General features: G+C 52.9%; 1 protein-coding gene across 2 annotated transcripts in view; it reads left to right on the top strand.

Moving 5' to 3' along the window:
- The first annotated feature begins 7,432 nt into the window (after window positions 1-7,432).
- MFHAS1 (multifunctional ROCO family signaling regulator 1) overlaps window positions 7,433-25,016 on the top strand; it is a 53,771-nt gene continuing 36,187 nt past the window's right edge. For both annotated transcript variants that reach the window (XR_006353603.1, XM_043971673.1), the window contains exon 1: window positions 7,433-10,599. Coding sequence is in view for 1 of the 2 variants with exons in the window: in XM_043971673.1 (XP_043827608.1) it covers window positions 7,491-10,599 (3,109 nt within the window). In the remaining variant the exon portion in view is untranslated. The remainder of the gene's footprint in view (window positions 10,600-25,016) is intronic.

Here is a 25,016-nt window from a genome sequence, read left to right on the forward strand (position 1 = left end):
TTTTGTTGTCTTCTGTTCATTAATTTTAATGACCCTTTATTTTCCTTTTTCTTCTTTTTTTTTGGGGGGGGGGTGGAGCACACCCTTAACCTTAATACTAAACCACTCGATCTCAAACTTCCCACAAAATAAAAATAACACTCTCATAGTAAATATGCATAGTCAAGCAAAACAAATTGTCCAAAAATGAATGCATCATTCTGCATCTTGAGTCCATTACCCAGGGGATAGCATGCTTCCTCATTAGTTCTCTAAAGCAAAAGTTTTTAACCTGGGGTCCACAGTCCTGTCCCCACAGGGTTCAGGGATAGAGTCCAGGGGGTCTGTCAATTTAGACTCACATCTCACCAGTACCTTCTGCCCCCTGATTGAATTCTGTGACTATAGAGCAGGACCATGGTCTCCATGGCATCTTTTGAAGGAGAGGGCTTAGCACAGTCTTCTCCCATTTCCCACCAGCTACACTGTTTCTAGGCTTCTCTGAACTCTCCACCTTGACCTTGCCTCAGGTGCCTTCTCTCACCACTCCAGATTTTCACCTCCTCCCATTAGATTATAAATTCTTGATGCAGTGGATAAAGTACCACCCCTGGATTCAGGAGGACCTGAGTTTAAATCCAGCCTCAGACACTTGACACTTACTAGCTGTATGACCCTGGGCAAGTCACTTAACCCTCATTGCCCCACAAAAAAAAGACAAATAAGATTATAAATTCTTTGAGGACAGGGAGCATCTTTTTTAAAAACTTGTACCCCGCCCCAGTGATTGGCACAATGCCTGCCACATGGTAGGTGCTTAACAAATGTTTTCTGACCAGACTACTGAACTTGGATGAGGAAAAAAAGACCTTTTTGTCTCCCCCCTACCCCTTCACTGAAATGTAGCATTTCTTTCAAAGAATTTTCTCTAAGTATTCTGTTATGGGCTAATTGGCTTCACCAGACTTCCTGCCACGCACAAGTCAAGCACTCCTACTGTAGTCATGCTTGGACACTGCCTTGCTCAGAGCTCTGAAGTCGTTCCCAGTTGGTCTTCGCAAGGTGGTTGTTCCTGCATAAACCATTCCTCCACCTGACTCTTAGCTCAGTTAATGCTGTATTGGGCTGGCAGATTCTATCCGAGGAGAGAGCACGCATGGACGAGTTTATGTAAACTATCTTCAGGTTAAATGCAACAATTGTGGGTGAGGAGACAAGAGCAGCTCAGGGATCCAGCAGGATCTCCGACAAGAGGGCAAAGGAATTGTGCTTCAAGGGCAATCAGGGATGCTATGGGTAGAGGTGAGGAAGGGGGGCTTTCCAATAATGTGCCATGGCCTGCAGAGACAGGAAAGGGAATGGCATGTGGGAAGAACAGCAAGAAAGCCGGTTTGGCTGGAATGAAGAATGGGCGACCAGGAACAATGGATAATAAGGCTGGAAAGGAATGTTGGAGCCAGTTTGTGAAGGCTTAAAATAGCAGAGAGGACCTTACAGTTGATCCTAGAGGTAGCAGGAAAGCCCTGAAAATGTCTGAGTGAAGCACATGCATGGTCATATCTGTGCTTGAGGAATGGTGTTTGGAAAATGGAAGCAGGGGAACCAACCAGGAGGCTCTGACAACATGGCCCCAGTAAGAGGTGATAGGTGCCTGAACTAGGGAAGAGAAAGGGGTAGAATGAGAGACCTTTGTGGGGGTGGAAACAAGATTTAGCAACTGAGGGGATCTGAGGGATGAAAGAGACTGAGGGGCCAAAGATGACTCAGAAGTGCTAACACTGGGAGCCACTAGAAGGACAGTGATTAGGGGCAGCTAGGTGGCACAGTGGATAGAGCACCGGCCCTGGAGTCAGGAGTACCTGAGTTTAAATCCGACCTCAGACACTTAACACTTACTAGCTGTGTGACCCTGGGCAAGTCACTTAACCCCAATTGCCTCACAAAAAGAAAAGAAATAAGCAGGTTAGAAAGAGTGATGGGCTTTGGGGAAATGATAGTGAGTTTAGTTTGGGACATAAGTTCGGGCCACATATCTCAGTCTGGGGGGCATTTACACAGAGATGGTGGCTGGCACATAGCTCACTGAGATCACCAAGAGAGTACACAGAGAAAAGAGGCCAGGACAGTCCACACAGCAGAGGAAAGAAAGATGATGAACCAGCAGAGGAACAAGAAGGAACAGACAGCTGGAGGAGAGAGTTGTGGAAGATGAAAGAATAGAAACTACCTAGAAGAGTGTTCCGAGCTTCAGAAAGGTCAGTGAAGATGAGGACTCCGAAAAGACTTTAGTAGTTATATGATCATTGGTAACTTGAGGGGGAACCCCCCCAAAAACATTTGTTTATTTGTTTGGGTTTTTTTTGCAGGGCAATGAGGGTTAAGTGACTTCCCCACGGTCACACAGCTAATAAGTGCCAAGTGTTTGAGGCTGGATTTGAACTCAGGTCCTCCCGAATCCAGGGCCAGTGCTTTACCACTGCGCCACCTAGCTGGCTCCTCCTGAAAACATTTGAGTCAAATGGTATGAGCAGGAAGCCCAATTGAAAGGACTTGAGAAATGAGTAGAAGGAGAAGAAGAAGAGGCAAGGCATGAAGATGACCCTCTCTAGGAGTCTGGCTATAAAAGGGAGAGAGGGCAACAGCTCAAGAGGAGGGAACGCTTTTTTAAGGATAGAGGAGACCTGGGTATACTTAAAGGGTTCAAGAAGGAGCTGGGGGAGTTGAGGGGAAAGCAGAAGGGTGAAGGGGACAGACTTCAGAGAAGGGAGGGGATGAAATTCAAAGCATAAGTAGAGGAGTTGGCTTTGGGGAAGCAAAGGGCCACCTCTTCCTCAGAGATGGGAGCAATAGTGGAGGGAATGGCCAATGATCGAGAGGTTCTGTGGGGTGTGGTGTAAGGAAGAAGAGAGATCTGGGTCAAATAGGAAGCAGGGTCCTCTGCTTGGAGGGAGAACTAAGGGAATGGTGGAGGGACTAAAAGAGGGAATGGCTGAGGGTGGGGGGTTGAATAGCTGCTGGGAAGAATGGGACACATTCTTCTTCCATCCACCCCCTTCTCCCCTCCCCTCACACACGTGCACATCTGGACTCTCACAGCAGCCTTCTAAATGATTCCCTTGCTTGCATTCAGTCAATCAATAAACATTTATTCAGCACCTCTCGTGTGCCAGCAGGCCGCTAAGGGCTGGGGCTACATGGGAAATGCTCCGTGAACCGGAAATCTCCCCAGAAGTGCTAGGTGCTGTTATGATTGTGTTTTGGCCTCGCTCCACTCCCAGAAGAATGTGAGCTCGCTGAGGGCAGAGGTTGTCTCATTTTTGTATCACTAGGGCCTCGAACATTGGGGAGGGGGGCGTCCAGACCTGTGATTTCACTGGTGTAGGAAATGCCCAGCAAAGAAATCCAGACTAGAACAGCAGATGACAACTACTGATGATGCTCAGTACTGGGCAAGTAGGGCTACCCCGCTGGTCTATGCAGGTGGTGCTTGAACCAGACTCGCTGGCTTGGAGGCTAGCTTTCTCTCCACTGGGTTAAGCTGATTCTTGCCTTCCATAGTGTAAATGCTTGTTGAATCACCTTGAGTAAATCATTGTAGCCATGCTACAGGGCGAGAGGGGCCATGGAGATTAGCTAAGTTAAATTTGTCATGTACCTAGCTGACACAGGGAAAAGAACAAAAGGCATGTGATGGGTAATCTGGGAAGACTGGCAAGGTGTGGTTGACAATAGGGATTCTGGGTGAGTTGGTCAAGCATAGGGTCACCTCTGAGAAAGAAGGAGGGTGAAAAGCCAGAAGAGGAGTGATAGACTGGGAGAATAGGAAGGGGTAGAAAGGGAGGACAAAAAATGGGGTTAGAAGGCATGGACAACGGAGAGACGGAAAGAGAGGTGGCTGTGATCAGAGACAGGCACTCCAAGGTTCTGGATTAGGGAAGCAGTAAACATGGGTGGCCCAGGGGGCTGTTGAGCAGTCTCCTTCCTGGGTGGCTGGGGATGTAGCACCTGCAGAGGAACATGGGGGCTCAGGATGTGTGATGGGAGGTGGGTGTCCCCTTTGGAGCAGGCTCTGACCTGTCTCTGGTCCCCTCGAAGGGGTCCAGGATCTCTTTGAGTTCTAAGTTATCTGAACAGATAACTTAATGCTTCCATCTCCTCACCCTTTCTGTAATGGGGATGGGGAGGGGAGGAAGAAGAGCAATGTTTGTGGACTGTTCAGGAGCCCAATTGCCAGGTGCACAGCATTCACCCGGGCACATATTATGTTCTCCTGGATAAACTAGCACATGGTCTGGATGTGCTCCAGTCTACTCTTGATATTCTCTGTGACCAAGGGAACTGGGGACAGGGAGTATTGCATACCATTCAAAGAAGGAAGTTCTATCTGGTTGGAGAAGACCAGAATCCCATCCCCTGGCAAGCCCCTCGGGCAGATCTCAGAAGCCCAGATCTCACTTTCTTTCTTTTTTCTTTTTCTTTTCTTTTTTTTTTTTTGGTGAGGCAATTGGGGTTAAGTGATATGCCCAGGGTCACACAGCTAGTAAGTGTTAAGTGTCTAAGGCCGGATTTGAACTCAGGTCCTCCTGACTCCAGGGCCAGTGCTCTATCCATTGTGCCACCTAGCTTCCCCAGAGATCACACTTTCTTACTGAGAGCAGAAATGGGGAGGGGAGGAAGAACAGAAGCTATAGTTATAAGGATGCTCTCCCTTAGCCCCCAGAGGGCTGGCACTGGGAGATCTACATCATGGATGGTACAAAGATGATCCTGGGGTCTTAGAGGCTTGGCCAGCAGGACACAAGCTTCACAGGTCCTGCCAAGCTGGAAAGCCTTAGAAAACAGGCCTGGTAGCAGATATTCTGTTCCCTGAAGGACCTGCCAGGCTAAGGCTGGCCTCTGGGTCCACTTTTTAGCTCCCACAACTCTCTCCAAGACCAACTACAAAGGCACAGAGAGCTTGTAGACAGTCAGTGGCAGGAACATCCATATTCAATGAATGGGGCTGAGGGAGAAAAGGGGGGGAGTCAGCCTGATTCAGTGGAAAGAGGACCTGGACTCCCTGGCTCTGTCACTCCCTGCATGGATGGCCTGGGGTCAGTGGTTTAACCTTCTGGGCCTTGCTTTCCTGCTCTGTAAAATGAGACTAGACCTCTAAGGTCCCTTTCACTTCGAGATCTAGGATCTTGTAACATTCTCAAAACCATGAAATCCACACAGGGCACATTCTGGAGATCCAAAGGTCCAAGAATGACAAAGTCCCCCCCTCAGGGAGCTTACCATCTAATACGTAAGGGCCCAGGCCCGAATTGTGCCACCTTCTAGTGACAAGACCTACCCAGGGCACAGACTAGGTCAGCGACTTTCCTACAGTCACAACAGAAGTCTCAAAGGAAGCACTTGAACCCAGGTCCTTCTGGCGCTGAGACCACTCTAGGTTCTCCACTACACCATGCTCCCACTCCCTACAATCTGAGAGGGGATTCATGGCACCTGCTCCAAAGGAGCCTTCCTGCATTTAGTCCTGGGGACAGACCATCAGAGAGTCTTACTGACAAGGGGATAGACGCTGACAGCTTCTCCAATCTGTAGGAATCCCGGGACAACTGGGAATCGTCAGGGAGGACTCTACTGGAGTACACAGCAGTAGTAGCAACCACAAGAACCTTGTAATATTGTTCCAAAGCAGTTGGACAACATCCGTCCCAGCCATTTTGCAAACGGGCCAACTAGGGCTCGGAGAGAAGTCACATGGCTGGGACTGTCGGAGCATGGCTTAAGTCCTGGGCTTTTCACTGTTCCCTCCTGCCTCTAGGAAAATGAGTTTGCTTTGACATCTCTCCCTAAGGGCCATGGGAGCTAAGACTGCCTGTTATGTCTCCCTTGTTAGAGTGGAAAGCAGGGATTGTCTCTCTTTTCTCTGTTATCCCAAGCACTTAGCCTAGGTCTTGGCATAAAGGAAGCCTTTAATAAATGTGTCCCTCTCATCCATCCATCCATCCATCCATCCATCCATCCATCCATCCATCCATCCATCCATCCATCCATCCATCCATCCATCCCTCCATTAATCCATCTCAAGTGTTGAGGGGCAGTGAGAGAAGCGCTAGATTTGATTTCTAATCCCAGGTCTCGACATCCTACCACTGTGATCTCTGATTCAGTTTCTTCATCTGTAAAAGAAGGGCGGGGGCGGGGGTGGGGGGGCGGCTAGACTAGACTTCTCCGGTGTCTTCCAGGTCCCAGTCGATGATCGTGTGTGTGTGTGTGTGTGTGTGTGTGTGTGTGTGTGTGTGTATTCGAACCTGTTGGACACTTCCGGGTCGGCTCTCCATAGTCCCCCTAAAGAGATAATGCCAAGGGCCTAGGAACACTGCACGTCACTCCCACCCCCCACCGCCACCGGCCGCCCCTTGTCTGGAGGATGCATTGTTAGGCGCCAGCCAAGGGAGAAGCGAGGAACCCTGCACCCAGCGGCTGCCGCCCCCCCCCCCCCCCCCCCCCCCGCCTTGGTGGCTAATGAAAGGATGGAGCTGGGGGAAGGGGATTCCCGCGTCAGGTTCAGAATGCGAAGGTAGAGGGGGGAGGCGGAGAAGGAGAGAATAAAGCTGGGCGGGGTGCAGGCAGTCTAACAAAGGACCGGCGGGCGGCCGGCCTGGAGCTAGCCCCTCCCCGGCGGCCGGCCGCTGGGCAGACCCTGGACTCGCTCAGCCCAGCCCAGAGGGCCCACCCGCCCAGAAAAGCAGAACCCTTTCCCCAGCCCAAGCCTGCCCCCGCGCTGGTCACGTGAGACACCCCCCCCCTCCGGGAGCCCCAGAATCCCCCACCCGCCTCCCCCTCCTCCTCTTCATCCCCGCTCCTCCTTCTCTTCCTCCTCCCCTCTTCCTCATCCTTTTTCTCCTCCTTCTCTTCCTCCCCTCTTCCTCCCCCTCTTCCTCCTCCTTTTCTTCCTCCTCCTTCCCCTCCTCCCCCCTCTTCTGCTGCCGCTGCTGCTGCTGCAGCCGTCGCGGGGCGGGGCCGGGCTGGGCGGAGACAGGAAGACAGCCGCGGCTGAGCAGAGAAGCCGGGGCGGAGCGGGAGACAGAGCCGGAGCCGGGGCCGGGCCGGGGCCAGGCCGGAGCAGCAGCCGCACTAGCCCCAGCGCCACAGCGGGAGACGAGAGCAGCGGCGGCGGAGGCAGCAGCAGCGGTAGCGGCAGCACCGGCCGCGGGAACAGCAGCAGCCTCAGCGGGAGCAGGGGCCGCAGGCGGGCTGCGGGCGGCGGGCAGCGGGCGGCGGGCGGCGGGCAGTGGCCGGCGGCCGGCGGGCAGCGGACAGCCGGCGAGGGCAGCGTCGCGGCTCTGTTGCGGGCCATGTGAGGGGGGGAGGATGCTCGCGGCGCCCGGCCCCCCGAGCCCCCCGAGCCTCCCCGCCGCCGCCCGCCAGCCGCCCCGGGCCGCCCAGCCAGCCGCTGCCCCGACGGCCACGGCCACGGCCGCGGCGGACCCCGGGGGCCGGCATGTAGCGGGCCCGCCATGGCTGGCACGGACGGCGGCGGCGGCAGCGGAGACCTAAAGACGGCCCGCCTCTGGCGGGAGGCTGCCCTGCGAGCGCGCAAGCTGCGGGGCAACCTGCGACAGCTGAGCCTAAGCGGAGCCGCGGCCACCGCCTCCTCCTCGGCCCCGGGCCCGGGCTCCGGGCCCCGAACGCCCAGCCCCACGCCAGCCCAGCATCCCCCACCGCTCGTGCTGCCCCCGGACCTCGCCGACGTGGAGGTGCTCAACCTGGGCAACAATGCCCTGGACGAGCTGCCCGCCGGCCTGGCCACCGCCCTGGGCAGCCTGCCCCTCCTTCGGGGTCTGGTCCTGCGCCGCAACCGCCTGCCCAGGCTGCCCCCGCTGCTGGGCCAGCTGGGCGCCCGCCTCACCGAGCTGGACGTGAGCCACAACCGGCTGGGCGCCGTGGCCGCCGAGGTGCTGAGCGCCCTGCCCCAGCTGCGCAAACTCAACCTCAGCCACAACCAGCTGGCCGACCTGCCCGCCCAGCTGGGTGCCCTGGGCCACCTCGAGGAGCTGGACGTCAGCTTCAACAGGCTCCCCCAGCTGCCCGACGCCCTAGGCCGCCTGCGTGGCCTGCGGACCCTGGACCTGGACCACAACCAGCTCACCGCCTTCCCCCCTCAGCTCCTGCAGCTGGCCACCCTGGAGGAGCTGGACCTGTCGGGCAACCGCCTGCGGGGCCTGCCGGAGGAGATCGGGGCCCTGCGAGCTCTCAAGATCCTATGGCTTAGCGGGGCTGAGCTTGGCGCCCTGCCCCCGGGCTTCTGCCAGCTAGCCAGCCTGGAGAGCCTGATGCTGGACAGCAACGGGCTGCAGGCCCTGCCTGCACAATTCAGTCAGCTCCAGCAGCTGAAGATGCTGAACCTGTCCTCCAACCGCTTCGAAGACTTCCCGGGGGCCCTGCTGCCTCTGGGCGGCCTGGAAGAGCTCTACCTGAGCCGCAACCGGCTCACCGCAGTGCCGGCCCTGGTCTCGGGCCTGCGCAAGCTGCTCACGCTGTGGCTGGACAATAACCGCATCCGCTACCTGCCCGACTCCATCGTGGAGCTGACGGGCCTGGAGGAGCTGGTGCTGCAGGGGAACCAGATCGCTGTGCTGCCGGACAACTTCGGGCAGCTCTCCCGCGTGGGCCTGTGGAAGGTCAAGGACAACCCGCTGATCCAACCCCCCTACGAGGTCTGTATGAAGGGCATCCCCTACATCGCGGCCTACCAGAAGGAGCTGGCCCACTCCCAGCCTGCCGTGCAGCCTCGCCTCAAACTGCTGCTCCTAGGCCGCAAGGCCGCGGGCAAGACCTCGCTGCGCAGGTGCCTCACGGAGGCAGACCGGGAGGAGGGGGTGCGGGCAGGGAAGGGCCGAGAGAAGGGTCACCAGGGCCCCGACGCCTGCCTGGGCCCAACTTCGAGCAACAGCAAGGGCATCGAAGTGACCAGCTGGACTGCAGACGCAGCCCGGGGTTTGCGCTTCATCGTCTACGACTTAGCTGGGGACCAGAGCTATGAAGCCATCCAGCCTTTCTTCCTCTCGCCGGGGGCCCTTTACGTCTTGGTGGTCAACCTGGCCACCTATGAATCCTCCAGCTTCCCCTCGGCAGTGGGCACCTTCCTGCACCGCGTGGGAGCCCGGGTGCCGCATGCCGTGGTCTGCATCGTGGGCACCCACGCGGACCTGTGCGGAGAGCGCGAGCTGGAGGAGAAGTGCCTGGACATTCACAGACAAATCGCCCTGCAGGAGAAGCAGGACACGGCCGGCCTGGGCCGCCTGGCCGGCGCCGTGGACGAGGCCCTGGCTCGGGACTTTGAGCTGCGCTGCGCCAGCCCCCACGCGGCCTACTACGGCGTGTCCGACAAGAACCTGCGGAGGCGCAAGGCCCACCTGCAGTACCTGCTGAAGCACCGGCCGCAGATCCTCTCCCCGGTGCTGCCGGTGAACTGCAGGGCCCCAGCGCAGCTGCAGCGGCTTCGGGCCAAGCTGCTGTCGGTGGCCGAGCACCGCGAGATCTTCCCCAACCTGCACCGCGTGCTGCCCCGCTCCTGGCACGTCCTGGAGGAGCTACACTTCCAGCGGCCGCAGGCCCAACGCCTGTGGCTCAGCTGGTGGGACTCGGCGCGCCTGGGCCTGCAGGCCGGCCTGACCGAGGACCGGCTGCAGAGCGCCCTCTCCTACCTGCACGAGAGTGGCAAGCTGCTCTACTTCGAGGACAGCCCGGCACTCAAGGAGCACGTCTTCCACAACCTGCCTCGCCTCATCGACATCCTCAACGTCTTCTTCCAGAGGGATGCCAGCCTGCTGTTGCGGAAGCTGCTGCTGGGCGCCCAGGGCGAGGCGGGTGCCCAGGGCAGTGGAGGAGGAGAAGGAGGCGGCGCCCTCGATGGGGACGCGGAGACGGCGGGCCAGGACCCTCTGCGGGCTGCCCAGCTCCACCACTACGTGGAGGGCTTCCTCCTGCACGGCCTGCTGCCTGCGCACGTCATCCGGCTGTTGCTACGGCCTCACGTCCAGGCCCCCCAGGACCTGCAGCTGCTCCTGGAGCTGCTGGAGAAGATGGGGCTCTGCTACTGTCTCAACAAGGCCAAGGGCAAGGCCCTGAACGGGGCCTCGGCCTCCTGGTACAAGTTCCCTTGCTACGTGCAGAACGATGTCCCTCCCGCCGAGGCTTGGATTGACAGCTCGGGCGGTGGCGCGGCGGCGGCCCTGGCGGGGCAGTCCTTCGTGGCCGAGCAGCTGCACATCCGCTACAGCTTCCCCGTGCTCTTCCCCCCAGGCCTGTTTTCCCGCTACAGCGTGCAGATCAACCGGCACGTGGGCCAGCGCTCCGACGGCAAGCGCCAGATCTTTGCCTACCGCGGCAAGGTGCCCGTGGTGGTGAGCTACAGGCCCGGCCGCAGCGCCCTGCAGCCCGACACCCTGTCCATCGCCAGCCACGCCTCCCTGCCCAACATCTGGACGGCGTGGCAGGCCATCACCCCGCTGCTCGAGGAGTTGGACGCTCTGCTTCAGGAGTGGCCCGGCCTCTGCTACACCGTGCACATCCTCTGCTCCAAGTGCCTTAAGAGAGGCTCCCCCAACCCACACGCCTTCCCAGGTGAGCTACAGGGCGCGGCTGCTGGGGGTGGGGGGCGGGGGCGGGGGACCGGCTCCGGCGGCCAGCGGTAAGGGGATGATGAATGATAGGAGCTGACAGCCAGGGCGGGCTTGCTGTGTGTGAGATCTGAGGCTTAAGGGCCGGCAGGCCGGCCTGCTCCAAGCCCTGAAGGACAGGGCTCTGGGCCCGAAGGTGGGACCCAAGGCTGGAAGGGACCTTGGACATCTCCCCATCCAACAAGCCCCCATTTTGTACCCAAGCTTCCGAGGGGGGAAGGAGTTTCCCTGAGGTCACAGGGCTCATAGAATCAGCACCTTAAGCCTGGAGCCGCTAGATTCTACGGATGGGATGGGGAAGTCAGGACAGTTCAGTACTTTGTCTAGACTCACCCAGATATGAAGTAGTAGAGGAAGGAGGAGTCAGAGAACCCCAGTTTAAATCCCATCTCTGACCTTCCAAGTCACATCTCAGGTCTCAGTTTCCTCATCTGTAAAAGAAGGGGGCTGACCTTGCAGCTCTAGGACCTGTCAAGATGCAAGCTCAGAACCCCCAACTCTAAGCCAGGAGCATTTTCTCCTCCATCACTTCCCCCACCCCCTTCCTTGGCAATTTTCCCAGAACGAATTGTCCTCAGAACCAGAGGCTGGGCCGGTATAAGGTGCAGCTCCTGGATTGGGGGAGGGGAGGGGGGCAGGGAAGGGACCAGGAGCTGTCTGAGGCTGTTTGTTTTCTTCAGTCCTGAGATGTGCAGCCCAGACCTCCAGAATAGGTGGGCCTTAAAGCACTGAGCAGAGGTGTTTGTCAGGGTCCCTCCCCCAAATCCACTGAGTGTCACAGGCCAGGAATGTTCCGGTCCCAGATCTGACATAACTAAGCTGTTTTGACCTCAGGCTCCATAGTTCGAAGGCTCCTTCCTCCTGCCTTTGCCTACTAGATTCTGTGAATTCTGACCCCTGTGTCAAAAGGTACACCCTCCTTTCCTTTGGAGTCTCAAGGAGAACTGGGGAAAATTCCTTGGGCCAAGGGTGAATGGTTCCAGGAAGGGTGGATTGGGCCCCCAAGGCCTGGCAGGGGCTCATTTCCTAGGCGCATCTGTGGGCCCAGGCCCAGAGTGGCTGGGAGATCAGGCCAGGGAGGCCTGGAGGCTTCCCCTGAGTAGGAGGTGTTGGCACTGGGGGGCAAAAGGAGATTTCCTTCTGAGGACTGGCTTCTGGGGAACAGAAGCCTGGCTTAGCTTTTGTCTTTTGCACTGTGTGGCCACACACCATTGCTTCGAGGGGCCCTGGGGGTGTGCGGGGGGTGGGAGGGTCGTGTGAGGGAGGCAGGTACTTGGCTACTTCTGTTCTCCTCAGGCTTCTCCCCAAACCTTTGTGTGCTCATCCCAGGGAAGCAGGGGAAATCCAGGCCTAGAGGTGGCTTGGGGCTTCGCCCATTCAGCTTTGGGCTTCTTCCCGTCCTTTTCTGAGAACCTCTTTCTTCTAGGGTGGGTCAGGCGGGGCTGACACTCTTCCAAATGCCCTAATCAGAAACATATTGGGATAGATTCTAGCCTGTGTCACTGTTGGCCTGCCCTACCCCGCCTTGGCCCACCCTGCCTGGGGGCCTTGTTTCCTGGACTCCCCTCCCATTGCATTTAGGGCATTTATGCCTCCCTGGGTGATCCGTGTCCTCGGCTGAGAGCATACAACCGGGCCTCTCCCCTGGGACTCAGAGGAACCGGACACAGGCGTTTCCGATGGGCTGCCCCAGATCTGAGCTGAGGCTAATTCCTCCCTTGAAAAGGCCTCCAGATTAGCAGTCATCTGAGCCTGTGAGATCCTCTGTTATCTCACCACCCCAAGCCACCCTGCCTGCACCTCAGTCTCTCTTGAGTTCTCTCTTGTGTCCTCAGAAGCCCAGGCTGGCATTTGTTATCTGTACCCCAGGGGACCACAGCTTAGAGAAGAGAAAGGATGTCTGCTCCCCCAGTGCAAGGGGCCAGCACAGCTTAAATACCTGCTGTGTGCAGGGCATTGGGGGACAAAGGCATATGGTACAAGGACCCACTCACGAGGAATTTACTGCCTCATTGTGAGGAGAGGGAAAACACACACATGTACGGGTCTGGAAGACAAGGGAGGGCCAAAGAGAAGCCAACAGGTCCGGGCAAAATGCCTAGAGAATTTAGATGGCAGAGAGATTACTTTGGAAAGGGGGATGGGGTGGATTAAGGCAGGAAAGGCTTCTTTGAAGAGGTGAACCCAAAGTAATTCTTGAAGGAAGGACTAGGGTGAAGGGAGGAGACAGCAGCTAGAACCTAGATGGGGGGAGAGCTAATTCCAGGTGTGGGAGAAGACGGAAGGGGGCAGGACCAGTTTGGCTGGGATGTAGAGAAGGTGATAGAGAGAAGGAGGTGGGAGTTTGGTCATTAGCTAGGTTTACAGCACCAGGATCAGGAGTCCATAGCTTATTTGGACAATGCTGGGGAGGGGGGGAAGGGCACCCATGAGCAGAGAAAGCCCAGAGCTAGGTCCTTGGGCAGCTGTGAGAAAGGCTTTGGAGAGGGGTGGGTGTACACTTATGGCCTCAGATCAGCCCAGAGGAGCCTCTGATGGTAATCTTGTTGAGAAAAAGTAATGGCCTAAAATGGGGTGGGAATCTACAGGAATAGAGGGGAGATATCTGCGAGGTGGAGTTTGGAGGGGGGTGGGCAGGGAGCAGAGGAGGTAACTGAGGTCTCAAAGCTGGATGACGACCCTGGACAGATGTAGGAAAGTTAGGGGGGCCTGGATAGAGAATCTTAAGATAGAAGCAGGAAGAACTTTAGAGGTTTTGTAAAACTGGAAGGAGTCATGGACATCCTTGAGTCCACCACCTCCATTTTACAGATGAGAAAACTGAGGCTGACAAAGATTAAGTGACCTGCCTAGGGTCACGTAGCTAGTGAGCATTTGAGGCAGGACTTCTCCTAACTCCACGTCCAGCACTCTCAACTACTTCTTGATGGAGGTATCTGATGGAGATTCAGGACTGGAGATCCTGAAAGTGGTTAGGGCTGGACATGTAGATTTGGGAGTCATCTGAATGGAGGTGATAAGTGAAGCCATGGGAACTGAGGAGATATTCTAAGGAGGAGAGAAAAGAAGGCTCAAGACAGAGCCTTTGGGAATGCCCATATTTGAGGGGCAGGAGAAAGCTGCAGATCAGAACAGGAGGGAGAGAACCAAGAGACAGCAGGGTCATGAGAGATGAGGGAGCAGAGAGTGGCCTCAGTGGTCCCAGCAAGGGGGGCTGGAGCTTGGAGCAACCCAGTCCCAGCTAGGCGAGTGGCAGAGAGACTACCCAGACACCCCACCTCTGCCCCAAGGCTGGGGCACAGTAAAGGAGGAAGGCTTTTGCCTCCAAAGGAAGGAAAGCAGCTTCCAAGCCATCTGATTCCCTTCTTTACTGAGCACTTGATACATGCAGTGGCTACAAAGACAAATCTAAGTACAGTCCTGGCTCTCAGGGAGCCGAACTCAACCTGTGCAGATGGGATATAACATGTACAGATATATATCTGGATCCATCTCTCGCTCTGTCCATATCTCTTTCTCTAGTTCTATCTCTCATTCTATCCATATCTCTCTCTAGTTCTATCTCTCATTCTATCCATATCTCTCTAGTTCTATCTCTCGCTCTATCCATATCTCTCTAGTTCTATCTCTCGCTCTATCCATATCTCTCTAGTTCCATCTCTAGCTCTATCCATATCTCTCTAGTTCTATCTCTCATTCTATCCATATCTCTCTAGTTCTATCTCTCGCTCTATCCATATCTCTCTAGTTCTATCTCTCGCTCTATCCATATCTCTCTAGTTCTCTCATTCTATCCATATCTCTCTAGTTCTATCTCTCGCTCTATCCATATCTCTCTAGTTCTATCTCTCGCTCTATCCATATCTCTCTAGTTCCATCTCTAGCTCTATCCATATCTCTCTAGTTCTATCTCTCATTCTATCCATATCTCTCTAGTTCTATCTCTCGCTCTATCCATATCTCTCTAGTTCTATCTCTCGCTCTATCCATATCTCTCTAGTTCTCTCATTCTATCCATATCTCTCTAGTTCTATCTCTCGCTCTATCCATATCTCTCTAGTTCTATCTCTCGCTCTATCCATATCTCTCTAGTTCTATCTCTCATTCTATCCATATCTCTCTAGTTCCATCTCTAGCTCTATCCATATCTCTCTAGTTCTATCTCTCGCTCTATCCATATCTCTCTAGTTCTATCTCTCGCTCTATCCATATCTCTCTCTAGTTCTATCTCTCATTCTATCCATATCTCTCTAGTTCTATCTCTCGCTCTATCCATATCTCTCTAGTTCTCTCATTCTATCCATATCTCTCTAGTTCTATCTCTCGCTCTATCCATATCTCTCTAGTTCCATCTCTAGCTCTATCCATATCTCTCTAGTTCTCTCATTCTATCCATATCTCTCTAGTTCCATCTCTAGCTCTATCCATATCTCTCTAGTTCTATCTCTCGCTCTATCCATATCTCTCTCTAGTTCTATCTCTCATTCTATCCATATCTCTCTAGTTCTATCTCTCGCTCTATCCATATCTCTCTAGTTCCATCTCTAGCTCTATCCATATCTCTCTAGTTCTATCTCTCGCTCTATCCATATCTCTCTCTAGTTCTATCTCTCATTCTATCCATATCTCTCTAGTTCTATCTCTCGCTCTATCCATATCTCTCTAGTTCTCTCATTCTATCCATATCTCTCTAGTTCTATCTCTCGCTCTATCCATATCTCTCTAGTTCTATCTCTCGCTCTATCCATATCTCTCTAGTTCCATCTCTAGCTCTATCCATATCTCTCTAGTTCTATCTCTCGCTCTATCCATATCTCTCTAGTTCTATCTCTCGCTCTATCCATATCTCTCTAGTTCTATCTCTCATTCTATCCATATCTCTCTAGTTCCATCTCTAGCTCTATCCATATCTCTCTAGTTCTCTCATTCTATCCATATCTCTCTAGTTCCATCTCTAGCTCTATCCATATCTCTCTAGTTCTATCTCTCGCTCTATCCATATCTCTCTAGTTCTATCTCTCGCTCTATCCATATCTCTCTAGTTCTATCTCTCGCTCTATCCATATCTCTCTAGTTCTATCTCTCGCTCTATCCATATCTCTCTAGTTCTATCTCTCATTCTATCCATATCTCTCTAGTTCCATCTCTAGCTCTATCCATATCTCTCTAGTTCTATCTCTCGCTCTATCCATATCTCTCTAGTTCCATCTCTAGCTCTATCCATATCTCTCTAGTTCTATCTCTCGCTCTATCCATATCTCTCTAGTTCTATCTCTCGCTCTATCCATATCTCTCTCTAGTTCTATCTCTCATTCTATCCATATCTCTCTAGTTCTATCTCTCGCTCTATCCATATCTCTCTAGTTCTCTCATTCTATCCATATCTCTCTAGTTCTATCTCTCGCTCTATCCATATCTCTCTAGTTCCATCTCTAGCTCTATCCATATCTCTCTAGTTCTCTCATTCTATCCATATCTCTCTAGTTCCATCTCTAGCTCTATCCATATCTCTCTAGTTCTATCTCTCGCTCTATCCATATCTCTCTAGTTCTATCTCTCGCTCTATCCATATCTCTCTCTAGTTCTATCTCTCATTCTATCCATATCTCTCTAGTTCTATCTCTCGCTCTATCCATATCTCTCTAGTTCCATCTCTAGCTCTATCCATATCTCTCTAGTTCTATCTCTCGCTCTATCCATATCTCTCTCTAGTTCTATCTCTCATTCTATCCATATCTCTCTAGTTCTATCTCTCGCTCTATCCATATCTCTCTAGTTCTCTCATTCTATCCATATCTCTCTAGTTCTATCTCTCGCTCTATCCATATCTCTCTAGTTCTATCTCTCGCTCTATCCATATCTCTCTAGTTCCATCTCTAGCTCTATCCATATCTCTCTAGTTCTATCTCTCGCTCTATCCATATCTCTCTAGTTCTATCTCTCGCTCTATCCATATCTCTCTAGTTCTATCTCTCATTCTATCCATATCTCTCTAGTTCCATCTCTAGCTCTATCCATATCTCTCTAGTTCTCTCATTCTATCCATATCTCTCTAGTTCCATCTCTAGCTCTATCCATATCTCTCTAGTTCTATCTCTCGCTCTATCCATATCTCTCTAGTTCCATCTCTAGCTCTATCCATATCTCTCTAGTTCTATCTCTCGCTCTATCCATATCTCTCTAGTTCTATCTCTCGCTCTATCCATATCTCTCTAGTTCTATCTCTCATTCTATCCATATCTCTCTAGTTCCATCTCTAGCTCTATCCATATCTCTCTAGTTCTATCTCTCGCTCTATCCATATCTCTCTAGTTCTATCTCTCGCTCTATCCATATCTCTCTCTAGTTCTATCTCTCATTCTATCCATATCTCTCTAGTTCTATCTCTCGCTCTATCCATATCTCTCTAGTTCTCTCATTCTATCCATATCTCTCTAGTTCTATCTCTCGCTCTATCCATATCTCTCTAGTTCCATCTCTAGCTCTATCCATATCTCTCTAGTTCTCTCATTCTATCCATATCTCTCTAGTTCCATCTCTAGCTCTATCCATATCTCTCTAGTTCTATCTCTCGCTCTATCCATATCTCTCTCTAGTTCTATCTCTCATTCTATCCATATCTCTCTAGTTCTATCTCTCGCTCTATCCATATCTCTCTAGTTCCATCTCTAGCTCTATCCATATCTCTCTAGTTCTATCTCTCGCTCTATCCATATCTCTCTAGTTCTATCTCTCGCTCTATCCATATCTCTCTCTAGTTCTATCTCTCATTCTATCCATATCTCTCTAGTTCTATCTCTCGCTCTATCCATATCTCTCTAGTTCTCTCATTCTATCCATATCTCTCTAGTTCTATCTCTCGCTCTATCCATATCTCTCTAGTTCCATCTCTAGCTCTATCCATATCTCTCTCTAGTTCTATCTCTCGCTCTATCCATATCTCTCTAGTTCCATCTCTAGCTCTATCCATATCTCTCTAGTTCTATCTCTCGCTCTATCCATATCTCTCTAGTTCCATCTCTAGCTCTATCCATATCTCTCTAGTTCTATCTCTCGCTCTATCCATATCTCTCTCTAGTTCTATCTCTCGCTCTATCCATATCTCTCTAGTTCTATCTCTCATTCTATCCATATCTCTCTAGTTCTATCTCTAGCTCTATCCATATCCAAACATGCATAAACAGATGTCTATTTACACACGTGTATTCATTTTAGGGGAGAGAGATGACTTGGGGAAAGCAGGACCGGTCTCTATCGGCTCTGGTGCATGAGCTAAGTAAGCTTTGATGGACGTTAAGAATTCAAAGAAGTGAGGCATCGCCTCTTGGGTTCTAGGTGGCTGATGGGAGTCCTTGTTGGACTGTGCCGGAAAGGGTCTGGGATGCTGGCCGTTGCATGGACCAGATCCCCTTCCGGTGCCCTAAAACCAAGCATGGGCTGCTTTCCTTGTCTTCTCCACCCCCCTTCAGATCAAGGACCTGTCTTCGTAGGTGGCGATGTCTGCTTAGGGAGAGGGGACTTTTTCTAATGGGACTTTTGCAAGAGGAAAACAAATATATAGTTGAAATGATGAAGTTTCTGGGGTGAGAAAAAAGCGGGATGTGACGTTTAAAATTTAATGTGCGGTCACCTTATTTCTGTCCCAAGTGTAGGGAAAATTAGCTAGGGTTTCTAATACATTTGCTATTTATAAATTAGAAGCTTTAGCACCAGTTTTGGGCATTAAGCGTTTATTAAAGTAGAGTAAAAAGAGAACACCTGGGTCAGAAAGTTAAGAAAAGGCCTATCTAGCCTAGAGTTCTAGCCTGTCTTGGTTCTTCCTCAAGTCCTCCTTCACGAGTCTGTTCAAGAGACTCCTTCTGTGTCCTGTGGAGAGGCAGTCCTTCCACACTGCTTCAAGCTAATTGGCCAGCATCACCCAAATCCATTGGTTCACTGGACTTGAGGGTGGTCCCGTGTTGAGGTCAGAGTCTCCGCCCCTGAGATCCAGCATCTCAGGTAGGTGTGGTTTCAATCAAGTCAACTTCAAGGGAGTCAATGCAATTCATCGAAATCAATCCCCCAGATTTGGGGCCTTTGGGCGTTGGCAAAACCTATGATTTTTTCACAGGGAGTTATTTGTACAGTTCTGCGCTTGATTTCTGCCTCCTCTGCTCCGCCCAAGAGCGAGGTGTCCCTTCTTCTGTCTGGAAGACTGGATATTTTCCCAGAGCAGTGTGGAAGGCACTTGAGTAAAGGAATTTCAGAAAGGGATCAAGGATTTCTCTTTTTTCCATTAAAGCAAGGATAAGCCAGGCCTGCGAACCCATATTCCCTATTTCCTCTGTGCTATTTCCAAAGCAATTGTCACCTGCTGGGGCGTCAAATGCAAAAAAAAAAACCCAACCCCCCCAAAAAACCCTATATCAAGTTCATTCTCACAAGGGATGGCTCTCTGGGAGAGGGAAAGGAAGGGATACTGGGGAACATTTAGAGGATGTACAAACAGAAAAGACCAATACACACTGATTTTCTCAGAAATATCTCAGCAACTGCCCCTGTGGCAGGAAGATCCTGGGTTTGGAATAACCTGAGTTCTAATCCTTGTTCTGCTAACAGTAGTTATGACATCATACTCCCAATAATCGGTGGCTGACTTTCCATACTGTTTTCAAGTTTACTCCATATCTGTGTGATGTTGAACATGTCGTTCCCCTTGTCTTGGCCAAAGGGAGGTGGGGAAGGGAACAAGCCTGTGTTAAGCACCTGCTGTGTACCAAGCACTCTTCACTAGAGCCACCATTGTTTCGGTCCCTCACCGCGTCTATCTTGCTGTTGACTTAAGCAGATTTATTAGCCAGAAGGTTCTACCATTTGCTAGTAATATGAGCTTGGGTGTGAGCCACCCCCTCTCTGGGCCTGTTTCCTCCTCTGTAAAATAAGGGGGCGGACTGGCTAGGTGCCCTGAGCCCTCGAGCTTGGCATCCCAGGATGGATGAAGCCCCTTCCAGATGCCAGAGCACCACCCAGAGCCTTCTCCTACGTGCCTCTGGACACTTTGCCTGGACCTCCCCCGCCCCCCACTCATGGCTCCCTCTTTTCCTGCATCTCAGTTATTTGTGAGTGTGTCCCCATAAGATCTTCTGGGCAAGGAGAATTAACAATATTAAGAGAGAGAGAAATGAATCACTTGTTCTATTTGGATTACATTTATATAATAGCAGTGTGGTGTCATGGGGATAGAGAACTAGCTTTGGAGGTGGGAAGGCCCGGATTCAAATCCTACCAGTGATATGATACAGCCTGGCTGTGTGGCCCTGAATAAGTCCCAGGACCATAGAGATGCAGGAAGCTCCTTGTGTCTGTAGCTGCAGAGGAGGCTCGTCCTGCATTGGCAGAGGGAGTTCCCTCCCCTGTGAGTTCCCTATGGCACTGACTTCCAGTCCCTGTCCCTGTTACATTCTTACACACACCCAGCTCTTCACCCTCTGCACCATGAGGGCTGGCGGAGGGTCTCAGCCCAACCTTGTGTCCCCTTCAGCATCCAGACCAGGGCTCCGGACTCAGAGCGTGCTTAAGGAGTGTCTGTCTGGTGGAATGGCAGGTTTTTAAAACCGTTCGGGTTCAGTGAACTTTTTCTTTTAAAAGAAAATCCTTCCTAAAAAGGGTTGGTTGGAAGGGTGAGAAGGAGAGATAGAGAGTAAAAGCTAGGAGACGTCAAAACGAAAGAGCGATCAAGCCTATTTTTAAAATGCTAAAATAAATCTGCTGAATAAATCAACAGCATCGAAGCTTCCCTGAGCACCCGGGCAGCAGGGCCTTCCCTAGGCTAAATGTGCTCCTGGCACGTTATCTGTGTTTGTCTTAAGGTGCCCACCACCCTCTGCCTTCCATCGGGCTCATTTGGGGCCAAAGGCTCTCATCACCTCCCCCCTCCCCCCATGGAATGTGTGCTCCTGGAGGGTGGGGCATGTGGCTTAGCGCTGTCTGGAAACTCCCCTGCCCCCCTTGCCTCCCAAGACCTAATGCAAATCGCAGACATGTTTGTTGAATGACTAAAAGAATGTAGCCTTCTTTTCTTCTTCCCTCTGGGTGTGCATTCCCATCTCGATGGGGGTTCTAGCCAGGCCACGGCTGACCACTTATGCTCCCTTTCCTTCCTGCCCCTTTGCCCAGTGGCGCCCCATTCATGAGGACAGAGCCGATTGTCCTTCCTCTCCATGAATGGCTCTCTTAGTTTGACTAATGAAGCAAAAGAGGGGAGGGTCTTACTCCATTTACATTTCAGTGGGGATGGAGTCTGTCTGCTGCCCATGACCTACAAAACAGTCATCGCCCTCTTTCTCTGGTTCCCCTAGAGCTACCCAATAGACACTTTCCCCCCTCTAGCATCGCTAGGATTTAGATGGCAATCCATCCCATTGACCTCTCCCACCCTGCTCTCTTTGCCCCATAGAAGTGAATCTAGGCTCTTGGGGGGAGCCCTGCCAGGGAGGCCTGGGGTGGTGCCAGCCATGGTCTGTGTGGCCAGTCTGAGGAAGGGCCTAGCCTCTGCTTGGGGAGGGAACAGGAAGGAGGAGGAAGCAGCCGCCAGGTGATGGATTCTTTGCCAACAGGAATTCATGAACCAGATTAAGTTACAAAGCGGTCCTCAGTCCCAGGGTCCCTTTGGCTTCTGTGGTGACCCTGGCAGTTTGGCAGGAAAGGGACCAGGCAGAACATGCTGAGGACCCCAGGGAGTGCCTGCCCCCTAAGGCTTCATGAAGTTCTAGAGTACTGAAGTTGACTTTGGGGAAACCCTGTATTTACTGTGTAAACTCTAGCTGGGATGCCCTTGCCCAGGGTCCACCACTGAAGGACCGGATCCTGTCAGCCTTGATGTTCCTTCAGCAAACGAAACTACAGCTAGGAGGACATTTCATTTGTCCTTCGAGGAGCACTGGCTGTCCAGCTATCCCTGGGTCGTCTTGCGTGGTGCTGATAGGAATTTACAAAAATGAAGAAGTAATGACAGCTTACCCCGCTGCTGCTGTTGGAGAAAATGCAGAGACAGAGTCTGACAGAGCTTGATTCAATTCCCCAACTGTAGTCAGTGCACAACCACCATCATTAGTGACTTCATTGCAAAGGGAGGCATAGGGGAAGGGGGACAAAAGCTTGGTTCAGACATGAGAAAGGGGAGCTCATGCGTCATAGGAGACTGATACCCTGTCTCACACATGCTTTCTCCTGGTGTGGAGAGCCAAGAGATGCTGATGGGCCCAGCAAGAAGCCAACGGCTTCATAGAAAGTGGAAACCCTTGGATTCTAAGTGATGTTTTAACAGAGAAGGGGATGCTCTTGAGATCAGCTACCTGTGTGAGGTCAGACCGTCAGCCTGTTAGAGCAAAAATAAAAAGCTCCAAATCGGGAGAAAGAACATTTAAATGACGTGTCATCAACGAGATTCTTACCTGACCTGTTTAAGCAAGGCAAATGGGAAACGTCAAATCGCAGAGGAGCATCATTTTCTAGGGAGGTTTAAGCATTGTGAATCGGTCTTGATTTCATCACCAAGAGGTCAGAGATGACAACCTAGGGCAGCACTAGTTTGGAGCATAAACTCATTTGGAAAAGCTTATGGAAGAAGGCCATGAACAATCTTTTCTCCTAAAAGCGATTGTTATTCGTCCCTTGTTCTCAAAGAGGACCGATGACATCAGGAGGGCACCGTCTTGACTTGCGTATGAATTGATGTTGGGTGAGGCAAAGCTACGCAGAGTCACCAGCCCCCCTCTCATAAAAGTAAGAAATTGGGGGCAGCTAGATGGTGCAGTGGATAGAGCACCGGCCCTGGATTCAGGAGGACCTGAGTTCAAATCCGGCCTCAGACAATTGACACTTACTAGCTGTGTGACCCTGGGCAAGTCACTTAACCCCAGTTGCCTCACTAAAAAATAAATAAATAAATAAAAGTAAGAAATCAGGGAAGGAAAATGCAATTCACACAAAGCTTGGGGAGAAACCCGGCAAGGAAGGGGCATAGCAAGGGCCTTTATTAGATGCCTACGAAGTGCCAGACACTGGGGAAATCACACAGGCGAGCAAGGCTGTCCCTGGCCTCAAGGAGCTTCCCTTCTAATGGGGAAGACGGCACAGGTGAGGCGGCACAGGTGAGGCGGCACAGGTGAGGCGGCACAGGTGAGGCGGCACAGGTGAGGCGGCACAGGTGAGGCGGCACAGGTGAGGCGGCACAGGTGAGGCGGCACAGGTGAGGCGGCACAGGTGAGGCGGCACAGGTGAGGCGGCATGGCAGGGAGACAGTCGAGAAGCGCCTGGTTCTAGACAAGAGAAGGCTGGCACCGACTGACATAAACTGTGCCTGTGTGAAGGGTCTTCTTGAGGAAGTGACGTAAAGAGGGTCCGGAGGCTTTCCTGACACACCCTCCACAGCGGTGCATCGCATTGTCCCTGTGCAGGGAAGCCTTAGGAAGGGTCACCAGAGAAGGCTGTGATGGAGAGAGGAGATGGGTGGTCATGGAGGGGAAGGCAGGGTAACAGATGGACAGCCCCCTATTCCATCCATATTCACCCAATGTCAGAGGTTCCCCTAGTGCTCTGGAGGTTCTGTGTCTGCATCGGTGGACAATGGGGAGCTGTGGGAGGGCTTAGAGCAGAGGAGTGCTTGGATGGACCTGGGAGTAACATTCTGGAGGATGGATGGAGGATGGATGGAGCGGGTGGAGAGAATGGAGTCAGCCCTTTCCTGAGCTCTCTCCAAGGAATAGCAGGATCCTGTTATGGCTCCGGGTGCCCCCACAGCAGCCAGGCTGCTGGTGACGCTGGCGACTCTGGATAGGGGCGCTCAGAGTCCCATAGCTCAGGTCTGTTTGCGTGTGTTTTACCATCTTTTCTTTCAAGGCAGGATTCTGGCCAAACTGAATGTGACTCACCTCCCTGGCAGGCCCGGGTGCAGCAGCAGCACCTGCAGCCAATGGGTCTGAGCAGGCCAGGATGGCGGGGACGGGGGAGAAGAGCACCAGGCTTTGGATGGGTTTGCTTCTCAGCACAGGGAGGGACGTCCGTGTGCAGGGAGAAGCCCTTTGCAGGGTTTCTTTCTGAACTGGAGATAGGAGAGGAAGAGAGCCAGAGACACGCAGACAGACAAATACCTATTCTTTGGCCCAAGGGAAATCTGCCCAGCAGAGCCGAGACGGGCCTGCTCACCGGAGAGTGGGCTTCCCCTCAGACAAAGCCCAGAGAACCAACCTCCGGTCCCATGGGGATGTTGGAGCGAGAGCCTCACCTCAGCTACAGGCACGAGTAGAGCCCAGAGAGGTGGTGAGTCTGTGGGCAGAGCGCTGGGCTGAGTGAACGGGGTAAGGAGTGAGCCAGGCTGAACAGACTAAGGAGAGGCATCGGGCTGAACGAACAGGGTAAGGAGTGGCCCGTGGCTTCAAGTTAGAAGACGCTGGTCCGCAAAGACCAGAAACCTTCCTGTTTCACCAGGAACCACATCCTCAGCATCCCTGAGCCCACCTGCCCCCTCACTTCTGTGCCAAGGGCACGGGGGCGGGGGCTGGACTGCAATAGTGAAGGGGAAAGAGGAACCCCGAATCTCCTCTGGGGCTTGTTGGGTGGCTCCCAGCCCATGAGCTCTGCCCTCACAGGTACCCCAGGCCTCCCCTGCCAAGGTGAAACTTGGCCCGGGGATTTCCAGGCTCGGAGGTGAGTGCCCGATGCTCTCTGCGTCTCCTGAGAAGGCTGCAGCTGTTTCCTCTGCCCTGGGGGTGGGGGGGACGGCAGAGAGCCAGTTGCCCGTATGTTCGGCAGGCCCCACAGGAACTGGAAACTCACTGTGACTTTCAGTAAAGACCCCCGTCCTGGGCCCTGAAGGAGACACACAGATTCTTGAGAAAGGGCCCTGCCCTCAGTGGAGGGGTCAGAGAAAAGCTGAGAACTCTTACCTTCCTGCCCGGGCTGAAGCTAAAAAACCCATTGTCAGGGGTAGCATACTGGGCCTCCTTGTTCAGGTTGGCCAGTGGGAGGGAGCTCTGACCTTGGGGTGATTAGGTGACTGCTGGAAGGTTCTTGGTTTCCCCCACAGAGATTGCGGGCACAGCCACAAACAATGGGCCGGCTGGCCTCCGGCTTCTGGTGGCAAGCCTCCCTGGCTGCCAGGCTGGGGCCTCTGATAAGAGCTTCCTCCTGGATAAAGAAGGGATCTGAGCCCCTGGGGAGGAAAGTGCCCTGTGAAGCTTCCTGAGCTGCCGCTGGCAGGAAGTCAGCCCCCCAAGCTGTAACGTCTCAGGGAGGCGCAGCAGGGCAGGTTGGCTAGTGTGGCTGAGGAATGAATGGCACATACGGGGGAGTCCTGTGGGAACAGTCTGGAAGGCTAGGTTG

The sequence above is a fragment of the Dromiciops gliroides genome, chromosome 6 (genome assembly GCF_019393635.1).
Source record: "Dromiciops gliroides isolate mDroGli1 chromosome 6, mDroGli1.pri, whole genome shotgun sequence".
Lineage (NCBI taxonomy): Eukaryota > Metazoa > Chordata > Mammalia > Microbiotheria > Microbiotheriidae > Dromiciops > Dromiciops gliroides.